Source organism: Nicotiana tomentosiformis, chromosome 11 (genome assembly GCF_000390325.3).
Source record: "Nicotiana tomentosiformis chromosome 11, ASM39032v3, whole genome shotgun sequence".
Lineage (NCBI taxonomy): Eukaryota > Viridiplantae > Streptophyta > Magnoliopsida > Solanales > Solanaceae > Nicotiana > Nicotiana tomentosiformis.
Window position 1 is genome coordinate 41,005,252 of NC_090822.1, and position 15,284 is coordinate 41,020,535.

The window sequence follows — 15,284 nt, forward strand, 5'->3', positions numbered from 1 at the left end:
TAGCTTATTTGCCGTTATTTACTAAATTGAATAAGGATTGGCTTAAAAGTTCTCTAATGTAGGCTTGCCTAGCAAGTGGAATGTTAGGCGCCATCACGGTCCCGACAGTGGGAATTTCGGGTCGTGACACCAGCTAACTCATGTATCGAGGGAAGGCAATAAGTTAGCTGATCATCTAGCTAACTTGACCTTGGATCAACAACATATACAACATGTACACTCATAGGGAACTAGACACACAAGGGAGGAAGATACTAAATAATGATAAACTCCAAATACCATACTTGAGGGTAAGAGTTGCTAAGCCAAACGTTAATTGATGAAGGAACTAATTGACATGGGAAGTGAAGGGGAGATCATAAAAAAGAAGAGGAGGAGGAGAAAGTATTATGGAGGAATGAGGCAAAAGATAGGGGAAGGAGAAAACAAGACACTTCCAACTCAAATCTTAAGGGAGGAGAGGAGGAAGGATTTTTTCTCTAACATGTTTGTTATTCTTGCAGGTACCTTGGAGGGGGTGTGGCTCTATGTTTTGGCCAAACCTAGTAGGGTGGTATTAGTATCTTTGATACTCAACCCCTATAGGTGTAATCACTACATACAAGGCATTGCATAAGCCTATGTTTCATGATTCATTGCCATACTCAGTGTGGAGGACACGGGAAGAGATATATAAGGGAATGCATATCCCTCTGGATCTACCACTTATTGAGGATCACACAACATTCAAAACACACAGCCCATCGAGTCTCAAGTGCTAGTGTTACGCGCAAGGATTGTCTATTGCCTATATTATGTACGTTTGACCATGGTTTTGTAAAGCTTTGGGAAGGCAATTTCAGAGATTTTTTGGAGGAGCTCCGATGTACATGATGCATATATTACACATAAGGAACCTACATATAACAGGTTTGGTACAAGTTTATACATGTATGATCATGCTTATTTGCGACAAAGTCGCAACAACGCCCATCCTGCTTTGAACTGGACAGGTATTGTAGGATGCATTTCATGCAAATTTGGAAACATACTGTCATGTTCAAGCTTAGATACCGGCTATAGACATCACATGACGACCCCAGCTGACCAAGACATCATGTGTAACTACTTGGATTCAAACGAAGCGAATGCAGTCTTGGCAAAGAGACGTTGCAAGTTGAAGTCAGTTAGATTGATTCAAGATTTATGGTTATTAGATCTTTTTGTACTATCAAAAGATTGTATCACACAAGACTTTGATAATAGGTTTCATATACGTTCATATTTTACGCACTTACATTTTGTAAGACCTCTAGCCACTTGTTTTATTTTGGATTAACTTAATAGAAAGACCACTAGGCAACCAACCTAGTGGTATATTAGCCAAAACAAAGTGACAACCTTAGAATTAGCCACATGTAACATATTAACTAATTAACTATTAACTAATAACTAATTCAGCCATATGCCACAACCAGGAAAACCACATGTACCTAATGTTTTTAATAATAAATAACTAAATATAAATAAATTTCGTACTATATAATACCTAAAATATTATCAATAAATCTTAACAATTTAATAATTTATCGTATTAATTTAAAATAAAATAAATTTTTATTTCATGATTAAAAAATGACACATTGATCTATATTATATTAAAGGATATAAATGGATAATGATATTTAATAAAGAAGAAAGTTAATGAAGGTAACATAGAAACATGAAATATTTTATATTAGCCAACGTAATAGCAATAATTAAAAATTCAAAAATATTTAATATTAGAAATAGAAGTGAAAGATGATTTGAACTTGAGATTAGACTAAATTATGGTAAAAATTCTCAACCTATGGATAGGACAAAAAATTAAAGTTTTACTAGATAAAAAAAATAACAATTGGATAACAAATTAAAATTTTAAGAATACAAAATAAATGTCTCATGTAGGTAATTTAGTAACGAAAATCTATATATTATTTAAAGGAAAGAAAAAAGCCTTCTCCTTAAGCCAAGTGACAACCTTTAAATTAGCCACATATAACATAATAACTAATTAATTATTACCTAATAACTATTTCAACCATATAGCATAACTAGAAAAAACCACATATAACTTATTTCTTAATTAATTAATAATAAATAACTAAATCAAAATATTATAAATTTACTATATAATACTTAAAAATATTATTAATAAATTTAAACAATTTAACAACTTCGAGTATTAATTTAAAATAATATAAATATTTATATCAAGATTAAAAAATCACATATTGATCTATACTATATTAAAGGATATAAATAGATAATGACATTAAATAAAGAGGAAAGTCAATGAAGGCCACATGGAAACATGAAATACTATATATTAGGTAACGTAATAGTAATAATTAAAAATTCAAAAACATTTAATATTAGAAATAGAAGAAAAAAATGATTTGAACTTAAGATTAGATTAAAATTATGGTAAAACACTCAAACTATGAATAAGACCACAAAATTAAAATTTTACAAGCCAAAGAAAAAGGCACCACAATAATCCAAGTGGTAGCCTAGAAAAAAGCCACATGGCATAATTAGTTAATAATTTATTATTTAGTTAATAATTAATTATTGGAAATTAACAAAAAAATTAACTACCTAAAATTAACTACTCACACATGGGCGAGGGTTGATTTTGGTTAGTTAATTTCTTTGTTTTATTTTTTTAAATTATTTTTGTTTTTCTTTTTTGAAATAAAAAGTGTATTTATTCATTAAAATTCAGAAAATATTATTGAGAACAATATCACAAAATTTTAAAAAATTTATTTTCAAGAATAATAAAATATATATCTTCTATTATATTACAAAAAAGGTAGCACACAAAAATATTAAACAGGTAATATGCTAATAATTTCTATTAACAATGTAATTATACTAAATATTGGATAATATAATAAAGAAAAATACAGAACAAAAAAGTTATTCGATGGCTATATAAGTCCATTTAATTTAATAGAGATTTTATTCGTTAAAATTCAGGGAATATCTATTCTTTTTATATAGAATAGGAGAAGCAAATCATTGTGATGATTCCAAGTGTAACATCAAAAAATTAACAAATTTCAAATTTTAGGAAAAAACTCCAACGAATTTGGAGATTCAAAAATTATTTATAAAAAATTATTAAAAAAAGACACAAAGAAATTAACTACCTAGAATTAACTACTCGAACATGGTGTAACGAACCGATCGATCGTTTTACTTTCTAGATTCCCGTTCCTCTAAATAAGACTCCACGTATGTAATTTTACTGTTTTATGACTTGTGGGGATGGTTAGTTCGGGCTAAAATCGGAACACTTAGTTTCTTAATATTGGCATAAAAGGGTTAAGTTTGACTTGGGTCAACATTTTTCGTAAATGACCATGGAACCGGGATTTTATGGTCCCAATAGGTTCGTATGATGATTTTGGACTTGGGCATATGTTCGGATCGAGTTTTGGATGACCCGGGAGCGTTTCAGCGCATAAAGTTGAAAGTTGGCGTATGTAAGGTTTTAAAGTTCTTTAAATTTATTTTGAAGTAGGTTTTGGTGTTATCGAGGTCCGTTTGGGCTTCCGAGCCTGGGAATAGCTCCATATGGTGATTTAAGACTTGCATCCAAAATTTGGTGTCATTCCGAGTAGTTTAAGTATGATTCGGCGCGTTCGTAGTGAGTTGGAAGAACTTGAAGTTCATACGTTGATTTAATTTCATTTAGAGTGTAATCCTTAGTTTTGATATTATTTCATGTGTTCCGAGGGTTCGAGCGAGTCCATTTTACGATTTGCCTAAATTGCCAGCAGGTTAAATATGAGCATCATAGGCTAGGTGGCCTACTCTAGCAGATGGTTATACTTGAGTGGAAATGGGAGCGCATTACTATGGACTTCATAGTTGGGTTGCCACAAACCTTGAGGAAGTTTGATGCAGTTTGGGTCATTGTCGACAGGTTGACCAAGTCGGCACATTTTATTCCGATTGTGACCACGTATTCTTCAGAGATATTGGCCCAAATTTACATTCAGGAGATTATTCGATTACATGGTGTGCCTGTTTCCATTATATCAGATAGAGGCCCTCAGTTTATTTCGCATTTCTGGAGGGCAGTACAGAGTGAGTTGGGGACCCGGGTAAAGCTCAACACAACCTTTCATCCGCAGACCGACAGGCACTTGGAGCGGACGGTTCAGATCTTGGAGGATATGCTCAGAACATGTGTGATTGACTTCGGAAGGCGGTGGGATTGATTCTTGCCTTTGGCCGAGTTTTATTACAACAATAGTTATCAGTCCAATATCGAGATGGCTCTTTTTGAGGCTTTATATGGTCGGTGATGTCGTTCGCCCATCGGATGGTTTGAGCCCGGCGAGGCTAAGTTATATGGTACTGATTTGGTGAAGGATGCCTTGGAAAAGGTAAAGTTGATTCAGTTTCGACTTCGCACAACACAGTCCAAACAGAAGAGTTACGCGGATCAGAAGGCGCGTGATTTATCGTTTATGGTGGGCAAGAAGGTTTTCTTGAAAGTCTCGCCGATAAAGAGGATCATGAGGTTCGGGAAGAAGGGCAAGTTGAGCCCAAGGTTTATAGATCCATTTGAGGTGTTGAGACTAGTTGGGGAGGTTGCTTATGAGCTTGCTTTTCCTCCTAGTCTATCGGGAGTTCATACGGTCTTCCACGTGTCTATGCTCTGGAAGTATCATGCCGACAGGTCGCATGTGTTAGACTACAACACGGTTCAGCAAGATGAGAGCTTGGGTTATGAGGAGGAGCCAGTTACCATTGTTGACAAGTAGTTTTGCCAGTTGAGGTCCAAGAAGATCTTTACGATAAAGGTTCAGTGGAGGGGTGAACCAGTAAAGGAGGTGACTTGGAAGACCGAAGAGTACATGCGGATCAAATATCCACACTTATTCGGCACTCCAGGTACGATTCTAGACCCGTTCGAGGACGAACGCTTGTTTAAGAGTTGGAGAATATAACGTCCCGACCGGTCATTTTGCTTTATAGATTCACGTTCCCTTAAATAAGACTCACCGTATGTTCTTTTACTATTTTATGACTTACGGGGATGGTTAGTTCGAGTTTGAAAAGGGTCCGGGTTGAAATCGAAACACTTAGTTCCTTAATAATAGCTTAAAAGGGTTAAGTTTGACTTGGGTCAACATTTTTAGTAAATGTCCTCGGAACCGAGATTTTATGGTCCCAATAGGTTCGTATGATGATTTTGGACTTGAGCGCATGTTCGGATCGGGTTTCTGATGACCCGGGAGCATTTCGGCGCATAAAGTTGAAAGTTGGTGCATTGAAGGTTTTAAAGTTTTTTAAATTTGGTTTGAAGTAGGTTTTGGTGTTATCTAGGTCTGTTTGGGGTTCTTAGCCTGGGAATAGCTCTGTATGGTGATGTAAGACTTGCACCCAAAATTTGGTATCATTTCGAGTAGTTTAAGTATGATTCAACACGTTCGGAGTGAGTTGGAAGAACTTGAAGTTTATAAGTTGATTTGATTTGATTTGGAGTATAATCCTTAGTTTTTATGTTATTTCACGTGTTCCGAGGGTTCGATTGAGTCTGTTTTACGATTTTAAACTTGTTGGTATGTTTGGACGAGGACTCGGGGGCCTCGAATGTCATTCAGACGATGCGCTGAACTCGTTTGGACTTGGAAGAATTTCTGAAGCAGCAGGGCTTTTGGTGCGTTCGCACCTGCAAAGTATTGGCCGCAGGTGCGGCACCACAGAAGCGGATGGTTAGCCGCAGGTGAGAATTTGGGCTGCGTGGGTTGAGTCCGCAGGAGCGTATTTTGGGGCGCAGGAGGGACTGGCGCAGGTGCGAGGGCTCGACCGCATCTGCGAGCCCGCAGATGCATAGAGGGCGTCGCAGAAGCAGAAGGAGGCTAGCTGGGGAGGGCCGCATCTGCGATGCATTTTCCGCAGATGCGGGGAGCCGTAGAAGCGGCCAACTCTCCACAGAAGCGGAACCACTGGGAGGCAGAAGGGTGCATTTAAGTCGGGACTTAGGTTATTTTGGCTCATTTCTTTCATCTCTTGGACAATTTTTGAGCTCTTTAAAGAGGGGGTTTCACCTAGCTATTGAAGGTAAGTAATTTCTATCCAATATAAGTTAAATACATAGATTATGGGTAGATTTTAACATGTAAAATTGTGAAAATTATGGGTTTAGTTGAAAAACCTAGGTTTTGATAAAAATGGAATTTAACCACGAAAATGATTATGGAATTGGGTGAAAATTATATATTGGAGTTCGTGAGGTTATGGATAATATTTATCTTCAAAAATTTCCGAAATCCGGGCACGTGGGCCCAGGGGCGAATTTTAAGAATCTTCCATTTTGGGTTGGGTAATTACTCTAATAGCTAAATTTTGAAGTTTTGAGTATGTATTGATTAAATTATATAATATTTGGCTAGTTTCGGGCTGTTTGACCACAAGTTTAGGATTTAGAGCATATTTGTGGACCGGAAGTGAGCTTGAGAACGAGGTAAGTCTCTTGCCTAACCTTATAAGAGGGAACTCATCCCCTTAGGTGTATTTTTGTTGTGAATTATTTGTGTTGGGAGCTACGTACGCACTAGGTGACGAGGGTCCGTGCGTATCTATATTCCATGAGATGTCCAGGTAGTCTTAGATTCACATCATGCTTTAATTGTACTGTCATGTTTGTTATGCATATTAATTATCTTAAATAGAGCTGAGACTAGAGATTTTAAAGTTGAAAACTTCCAATTTAGATTTTTTATTTTGGGGACAGAATTGAAGAATACTTAATAACTCTGAGAAATCCATGTCCTCTCGCGTCGCAAGTACTTCCGCGAGAGGTAAACTTCTCTATTCTCATGGGAGAGGGCAGTTTGCCTCGACAGTATAATAGATGCATCTATGATTTGTGCCATTCGACCCTCGGCAATGCACACAATATTTTGGATCGGGCCGTACGACCTCGGCATAAATCGTGCGTGATAATACTCGGAACCCGATTACACTTGATATTATGTTATGGCTTGAGAGGTATAATTTATTTAATGACCGGAAGTGATTTGGAACTAGTATATGTTAGATGGAGATTTTCAAATTTATTATCAGTAAAGAATCATTTATTCACTGCTTACTATTGTGTTATTATTATTATTTCCATATTCCATGCCTGTTTAGAATTTCTACATTTTATTATTGGCCCATAGTAAGTGTCGATGTCGACCCCTCGTCACTACTACTTCGAGGTTAGAATGGATACATACTAGGTACATGTTGTTTATGTACTCATGATTCATTTCTGCACTAATTGTGTAGGATCTGAGGCAGGTGCATCTGTCAGTCATTTCGGCACGCACACCCGATACCCCGAGGCTTAGTGGTGAGCTGCTTTCTGAGTCCATTCTGCAGCACCCGGAGTCTCTCTTTCGCATTTTCTTTCTATCTATTCTATTTCAGATAGTAGTTTAGTGTTTTGTATATTGTACTAGTGGCTCATACACTTGTGATACCAGATCTTGGAAATATGCTAGTAGACATTTGATGGCATAAGTATTTATGTCAACACATTTGTTCTTATATTTGTTTACGCTTTATTTTATTAAAATTTTCACCTCTTATTTACTTAATAAATAAAAATAAACTATTTCGAAATTGTTAAAAAGAAAAAATACATGGCCAGTTCATCGTTGGCTTGCCAAGCGGTGACGTTGGGCGCCATCACGGCCTATAGGAGAAATTGGGCCGTGACAACATAGTATCAGGGCACTAGGTTCACGTAGGTCTCACAAGTTATGAGCAGGCCTAATAGAGTCTTGCGGATCGGTGCTGAGACGTCTGTACTTATCTTTGAGAGGCTATAGGGTGTTAGGAAACTACTCTTTCTTCATCTCCTATCGAGCTAAGTGTCTTTCTCTTATTCTCTCAAAGATTGTGAGAACGCACGTGGAAGATGTACCCGACCATGGAGGAGCTGCTCCCCTTGTTGCTAGGGGCCGAGGTAGAGTCCGAGGGAGGGATCCAGCTCGCGGTAGAGGACGAGGATGTCCCAGAGGTTCTCCAGTTGTTCCACCAGTGGATCCTATGAAGGATCCTGCTATTAAGTAGCAGGGCGAGGTGCCTGCAGCGGAGCCAATCCTAGTGGATTTCATGTCCGCATCGGGACTCCAGGAGGTCATGTGCCGTATGCTATGGTTCATGGATTCTATGACTCATGTTGGTTTATTTCCAGCGGACCCAGCCACTTCTCAGGCGGGAGGGGGAGCACAGACCCCTACCGCTCAAGCTCCAGGGCATGCAACTGCCGTATATCAGACCCTGGGCACACTAACTATGGGCAGAGCTCAGCTAGTTGCAGCAGCTATACCTGAGCCCAGACCCGCTGTGGCCGGCGAGCCATAGAAGCTATTGGATAGGTTGACCAGGCTACACCCTCCTGTCATTGGATGTGAGCGACATGAGGACCCCCAGAAATTTATTGATTGTTGTAGGGATAGACTGCACAACATGAGGATATTAGAGTCCCACAGGGTGGACTTTAACACCTTTCAGTTGGAGGGTAGGGCCCGTAGATGGTGGTAGTCCTATCTTCTCGGTAGACCAGCAGGTTCTCCTCCCTTGACTTGGGACCAGTTCAGACGTCTCTTCCTGGATAGATATATTCCACCCTCTCAGAGGGAAGAGTTGCGATTTTAGTTCGAGCAGCTTCAGCAGGGTCAAATGTTGGTGACTGACTATGAGGCGAGATTCTCTGAGTTGTCTCGCCATGCACTTATGATACTTCCCACCGATGCAGAGAGAGTGTGGAGGTTTGTTCCAGGTTTTCACTCTAGTATCCTGGCAACTATGGCCCGAGAGGTTGAGATGTGGACTTCTTACGAGCTAGTTGTGGAGATAGCTCGGAGGATTGAGGGTGTTCGTCAGCGGAGTCGAGAGCTGGTGCCGAGGGACAAGCGGTTTCGATATTCTGGAGGGTTCAGTAGTGCTCCGTCTGGGGGAAGAGGTCAGTTTGTGAGGGGTCAGTCTAGCAGGCCCACATATCCAGCACCTCTGCCTTCTCGGGGTGCTCCAGTGCGGCCCTATTTTAGCGCCATGCCAGAGAGCTCCTACCACCCACCAGCTAGTCAGGGTTCCTCCAGTAGGTATTCTAGCCATCAATGTCAGACTTCAGGTCAACAGTCCACCATTCCGATAGGTTGTTACGAGTTCAGGGATCTTGTCCACATGAAGAGGTTTTGTCCCAGACTTTGGGGCAAGGTAGTACAGCAGGGTCATCAACCTATGATTTTAGCACCAGCTGCCGCACCAGCCATCCGGCCACCCAGAAGTGGAGGGCAGGTGGGTAAGGGCCGTCCTAGAAGTGGATGCCAGTCGGGTGGAGGCCAGTCAGTTGGCGCTCTAGCTAGGTTCTATGATTTTCCATCCAGATAAGATGCAGTAGCCTCAGATGCCGTGATCACATGTATTATTTCTGTCTGCGGTAGGGACGCTTCGGTACTATTTGATCCAGGGTCTACTTATTTATATGTTTCATCTCTGTTTGCTCATTTCCTGGGTGTTCCTCGCGAGACCTTGGGTACTTCTGTATATGTGTCCACGCCAGTTGGTGATTCTGTTGTGGTGGATCAGATATACCGGTCCTGTATTGTGACTTTTTGTGGTTATGAGACTAGAGCGGATCTTCTGTTGCTTGATATGACCAACTTTGAGGTCATCCCGAGCATGTATTGGTTGTCTCCATATCACACCATCCTTGATTGCCATACCAATACTATTACCTTGGCGATGCCAGAGTTGCATAGATTGGAGTTGAAGGGTTCGTCTGTCAGTGCACCTAGTCGGGTTATCTCTTTTCTGAAGGCTCGACACATGGTCGAGAAGGGTTGTTTGGCTTATCTAGCTTATATTCGGGATACTACTGCAGAGACTCTGGCAATTAATTCGGTGGCCGTGGTCCGGGAGTTCTCTGATGTGTTTCCTTCTGATCTACCAGGCATGCCATCAGATCGTGATATCAATTTTTGTATTGATTTGGCTCCAGGTATGTCATGACCCAAATTCCATTAGAGGTCGTGATGGCGCCTAACACCGTTGTCAGGCCAACAAACAATAATTCATTAACTTAATTACTCATTTCAGTATTTTTGAAATCATAATTCCCTTTAATTAAATAGTAAGAGATAGACTTTACAAAGTAAATGATAGTATTTTCACAACTACAATACTGAACATCCCATAATCACCCCCAAAACCCAGTGTCACAAGTGCATGAGCATCAACTACGAAATATATTAGAAATACAACATATGTCTGAAAGTACAATTAGACAGGAGAGGGTAGATAACTCTGTTGGAGACTCTGTGTGCTGCGAATTCGCAACATGGGATGTAGCTCAACTAAATCCCCGAAATAGCCGCGCCTCAGCGCCCACAAGTCTGCTAGACATATATGCACCTGCACAAAAATATGCAGCAAGTGTAGTATGAGTACGTAAATCAACATGTACCCAGTAAGTATCTAGTCTAACCTCGAAGAAGTAGTGACAAGGGGTCGACTCCGACACTTACTATGGGCTAATAATAAATACCGATATTATACTTAAGCATGGATTGTATGAAACAACTATAAACTTAATAACAAGAACTGAGTGGACAATTCTTTTATTAATAGGAAATCTTTCCAAATTTATTCTCGTCATTTAACATTTTGTGTCTCAGGCCAATGAGGCAATATAAATTATTATTAATTCCAAAGATTTATCATGCGTAAATCATGCCGAGGTCGTACGGCCCGATCTAACATAAATATTTAAACAGTACACTGCTGAGGGTCGAACGACGCAAACCATAGATGCATCTATCTGCTACCGAGGCGTTCGGCCCGCTCCACAAAAGAGAAAATACATTTACAACAACCAATTTAAGATTTATTAAGGGGGAATTATTCAAGGGAATACCAAATTCTCATTAACGGTCAAGAAAATGAAGTTTAACCTTTTACAATTCCTTTATAGAGTTTCAATATGATTGAGGCAATTAAATTAATAAGTAGGGCGCAAACATCACAAGTATAACATGATTTGGGTCCTAGACTACCCGAACATAAGCATAATAGTAGCTACACACGGACTGTCACTCCCCGAACCTAGAAGCGAGACCAGCACCCGGTGCCTCACCTAACTTGGCGTACCAAATTGCGACTAAGGGATTCTGAACATATAATGTCATAATTTGGCCATGGGCTCACCTTGCAAGACAATTTGCGAAGCAAAATATAAAACTGAATGGAAACTAGAGCTAACTAAACATCAATATAAAGCTAGGCTGACAAGGCCGTCATAGCTCCTACAGCTGACAAACCACCAAATTATACATACCAGGCCTACAAACCCAACATACTGCACTAACCAACAGAATATGTCTACAAGCCTCTAGTGATAGATATATTGTGATCGGAACAGGGCTACGACCTACCCATAATATATATAAATACATACAGAAGATGTACACGAAAACCTAGACCCGATAACTCCGAAGGATATGGAGCTTACCGATCAGGCTGAACTCTGGAAACATCTACTGAGGAGGTCTACCCATCTGTCTATCTGAACCTGCATGCCTGAAATGCAGCGTCCCCAAAAAAGGGACATCAGCACTAAATAATGTACCGAGTATGGCAATAACATAACTGAAAACTGAAACTGAACTGATAATATAATAACTGGAAGTAACTGGGAGTCAAAGCTGATCTGGAGATATACTTACCTGCTGATACTGACTCAACTCCTTCAATATAGTAAGTAAAATAAAAGTCCGGCCCTATAAGGCTCGGTATGTGTAACTGCTCGGCCGTAGTAAGCTCACTCATAAGCGCTCAGCCATACTGGGCTCTGTATCTCGGCCATCCTGGGCTCGCTCATAGGTGCTCGGCCACAGTAGGCTCGGTATATATAACTTACCATCTGATCAGAGGTTGCCCAATAGGGGCCTGCCCACCGATTATAGCTCGATGGTGGTGAAAATAGTGTAATACTGTATATATATAGACCCTCTGCTCTCTTGACTGAATAAAGATAAAACTAAACTGAATATGAAGTCCCGATAAGGGAGAATACTGTAACTTATGAGACTAGGATAGTGTATAAAAATTCGGGAGTATGAGCTTCTCTTTATGCCTCGTTATCAAATACATGTAATTACGAGATCATGCCAAAATGAAGGAAGGGCTTAGCCTTAACATACCTTATAACAATATTTTCAATCACCAAGTTGAACTCACCTCTTCGCACCTTAATCTACAAGAATGATAATAATACTATCGTTAAGTTACGAAAGGTACAACTATCGCACAACGAACGACAAGCTTATTTTGTATTAAAACGGGCAGCATCTCCCCTATAATCCTTACTTCCTCCAAATTCAAGATAACACCAACAATACAAGAACAGAACAATAACAACATATATACATCATTTTCCAGCCCTATATACGCCATCAAATACTACAAAACAGCCCAACACACCCCAATCTCTTCATACACAAAACGACCACCGTAGTACTGTCAAACGACCCGGAAATGTTATGACGAACGACCAGACCACCACCCTATATTTATATGGTGTTTATAAACCCCCTTCCTCCTCCAAAACTCCATAAAATAGTAGTAAAACACGCAGCCCAACAGCAACACAAAACAGTCCACAAAACAGTCCGCTACAAGTGAATAACTCGAACTCACGGCTTCCGATCACTGTCCCGTGAGTTCTTACAAGTATAGAACGACTTACCATGAATTTACAGAAGAAAAAATGGATGAAATAGAGAAGTAAACTCACCTTATTTGTTGGATAACTCAGCTCCTAACTTGGTTCTTCAAACTCTAGGTTTTACCTCCAATTAGAACTTGAAAGGGAGAGAAAATCAATTAGGGTTTGTGGGAAATGTTTTGGGAGGATTTTTGCAGAGCTTATGTCTGGTTATTATGCTCTATTTTAAGTCTAATATATGAAGAAAATAGGCCTTTAAAAGGCCTCTTTGGACGACCCGAAATGGCCCATTGTTGGGCTCTCATTTAAGCAAGTAGGTGACACACCTACTTGTCACCTAGCAGCTTGCGCAATATCACAATAATACCCATATCTCTCTACTCTGATGTCGTATTGACAAACAGTTTAATGCGTTGGAAAATAGACTCATATATCTTTAATTTTATGGGTGGAACACCCCATAACCCTAAGTATATTGGGAGAAAATTGCAGTTATATTTTACCCAAAGTTTCAGTAAAACTTATGAATGTAACTTGTGATGACTTTCATCGACTTTTGTTCCACAACTCGCTTGACTTTAAAACATAACACACAGATGATATACGACTAATATAAATCATAACATAATCTCCTTATCATGTTTATCACCCTAGTCTCACTCCAAAGGTACATGTTATAACATTCCCAACTTGTCGACTTTCGACGAAATATTATTTTCTTCAATTGCTTTAGCTTCTGAACCGTCCAACCCTCTTTGTACTTGTTGTTCATGATCTTCAATATTTGTAACCTCAGAGGTAACATGATTAACTTACTTTATATACTTATAAATATTATCTCATTTTTGGTCCTACATTAGTTTGCTTACGATGCATTTTTACGTACAAAAATATAGGGTGTAACATCATTCCCCCCTTGGGAATATTTGTCCTCGAATGTTTACTCCTAGAGACTTTGGAAAATTTTTCCATAGTATCCTTCGTACACTAGGTTAAAACCAACCTGCACGCAGCCAGAAAACATACTATGCATGCCACACATGGCCAATGTTTATAAATAGCAACACTTTGCCTCACCGACCATAAATCATAAATACTAAAAGTGAAAAATAAAAGCTTACCTGATGACCTGCTAGCCTGAATAGAGCTGTGTTGTAGCGTCCCATCTCGAGCCATATCTTCAGTTTGAAATAGGTGGGGGGTATTTAGACTTCATTTCTTCCTCCGATTCCCATGTCATCTCTTCTACATTCTTGCTCCTCCATAAAACCTTCACGGAAGCTACCTCCTTATTTCGTAGCTTGCGGATTTGTCGGTCTAGGATGGCAACTGGAATTTCCTCGTATGACAAGTCCTCTGTAATTTATACATCATCCGTGGGTACCACTAGGGTAGGATTGCCAATGCACTTCCGTAGCATAGATACGTGAAAAACCGGATGGACAGACTCCAATTCTGAGGGCAACTCTAACTCATAAGCTACTTGGCCCACTCTCCGAATGATCCTATAAGGCCCAATATACCGTGGGCTAAGCTTGCCTTTCTTGCCAAACCTCATCACGCCCTTCATAGGTGATACCTTTAAGAATACCCAGTCATTAATCCTGAACTCTAAGTCTCATCGCCGCATGTCAGAATATGACTTCTGACGACTCTGAGCTGTCACAGTCGCTCCCGGATAAGCTTTACTTTCTCTATGGACTGTTGAACCAGGTTTGGCCCATATAACCCAGATTCTCCAACATCAAACCACCCTATAGGAGATTTGCACTTACGCCCATACAAAACCTCGTACGGAGCCATCTGGATACTGGAGTGGTAACTGTTATTATATGCAAACTCGATAAGAGGTAGATGTTCATCCCAAATTCTTTTAAAATCCAACACACATACTCATAACATATCCTCAAGTATCTGAATTATGCACTCAGCTTGTCCATCAGTCTGTGGATGAAAAGCTGTGCTAAGATTCACCTGAGTCCCTAGAACTCTCTTAAATGACCTCCAAAAATGTGCTGTAAACTGAGCCCCACGGTCAGATAGAATAGAAACTGGTACTCCATGTAGCCGCACTATCTCCTTAATATATAACTTTGCATAATCTTCTGCTGTATATGTAGATCTGACCGGTAAGAAGTGAGCTGATTTCATGAGCCTATCGACTATCACCCATATGGAATCGAACTTACGATTAGAAAGAGGTAAACCCATGATAAAGTCCATGTTTATCGCCTCCCATTTCCATGTCGGGATCTCTATAGTCTGCATTAGCCCTCTGGGCTTCTGGTGCTCTACCTTCACTTGCTGGCAACTAGTACATTGGGCGACAAACTCAGCAATGTTCTTCTTCATATCGTTCATCCAGTACACATCCTTAATGTCATGATACATCTTCATCGACCCAGGATGGATGGAATACCATGAATAATGTGCCTCTGACATAATCCTGTCTCGTAGCCCTGCTACATCTGGAACACACAAACGACCCCTATATCTGAGAACCCCATCTCCCTTGAGC

At 39.8% G+C, this 15,284-nt stretch overlaps 1 protein-coding gene across 1 annotated transcript; it reads left to right on the forward strand.

Annotated features, from left to right (window-relative positions):
- The first annotated feature begins 8,721 nt into the window (after nucleotides 1-8,721).
- LOC138901318 (uncharacterized) lies at nucleotides 8,722-9,432 on the forward strand. Its single transcript, XM_070189074.1, has one exon. The coding sequence runs from the start codon at nucleotides 8,722-8,724 to the stop codon at nucleotides 9,430-9,432; it is 711 nt and encodes a 236-aa protein (XP_070045175.1).
- Nucleotides 9,433-15,284: the final 5,852 nt, after the last annotated feature.

Excerpts from the sequence above, each read along its gene's own strand:
- LOC138901318 (XM_070189074.1), top strand. The coding sequence starts at position 8,722 with ATGTTGGTGACTGACTATGAGGCGAGATTCTCTGAGTTGTCTCGCCAT.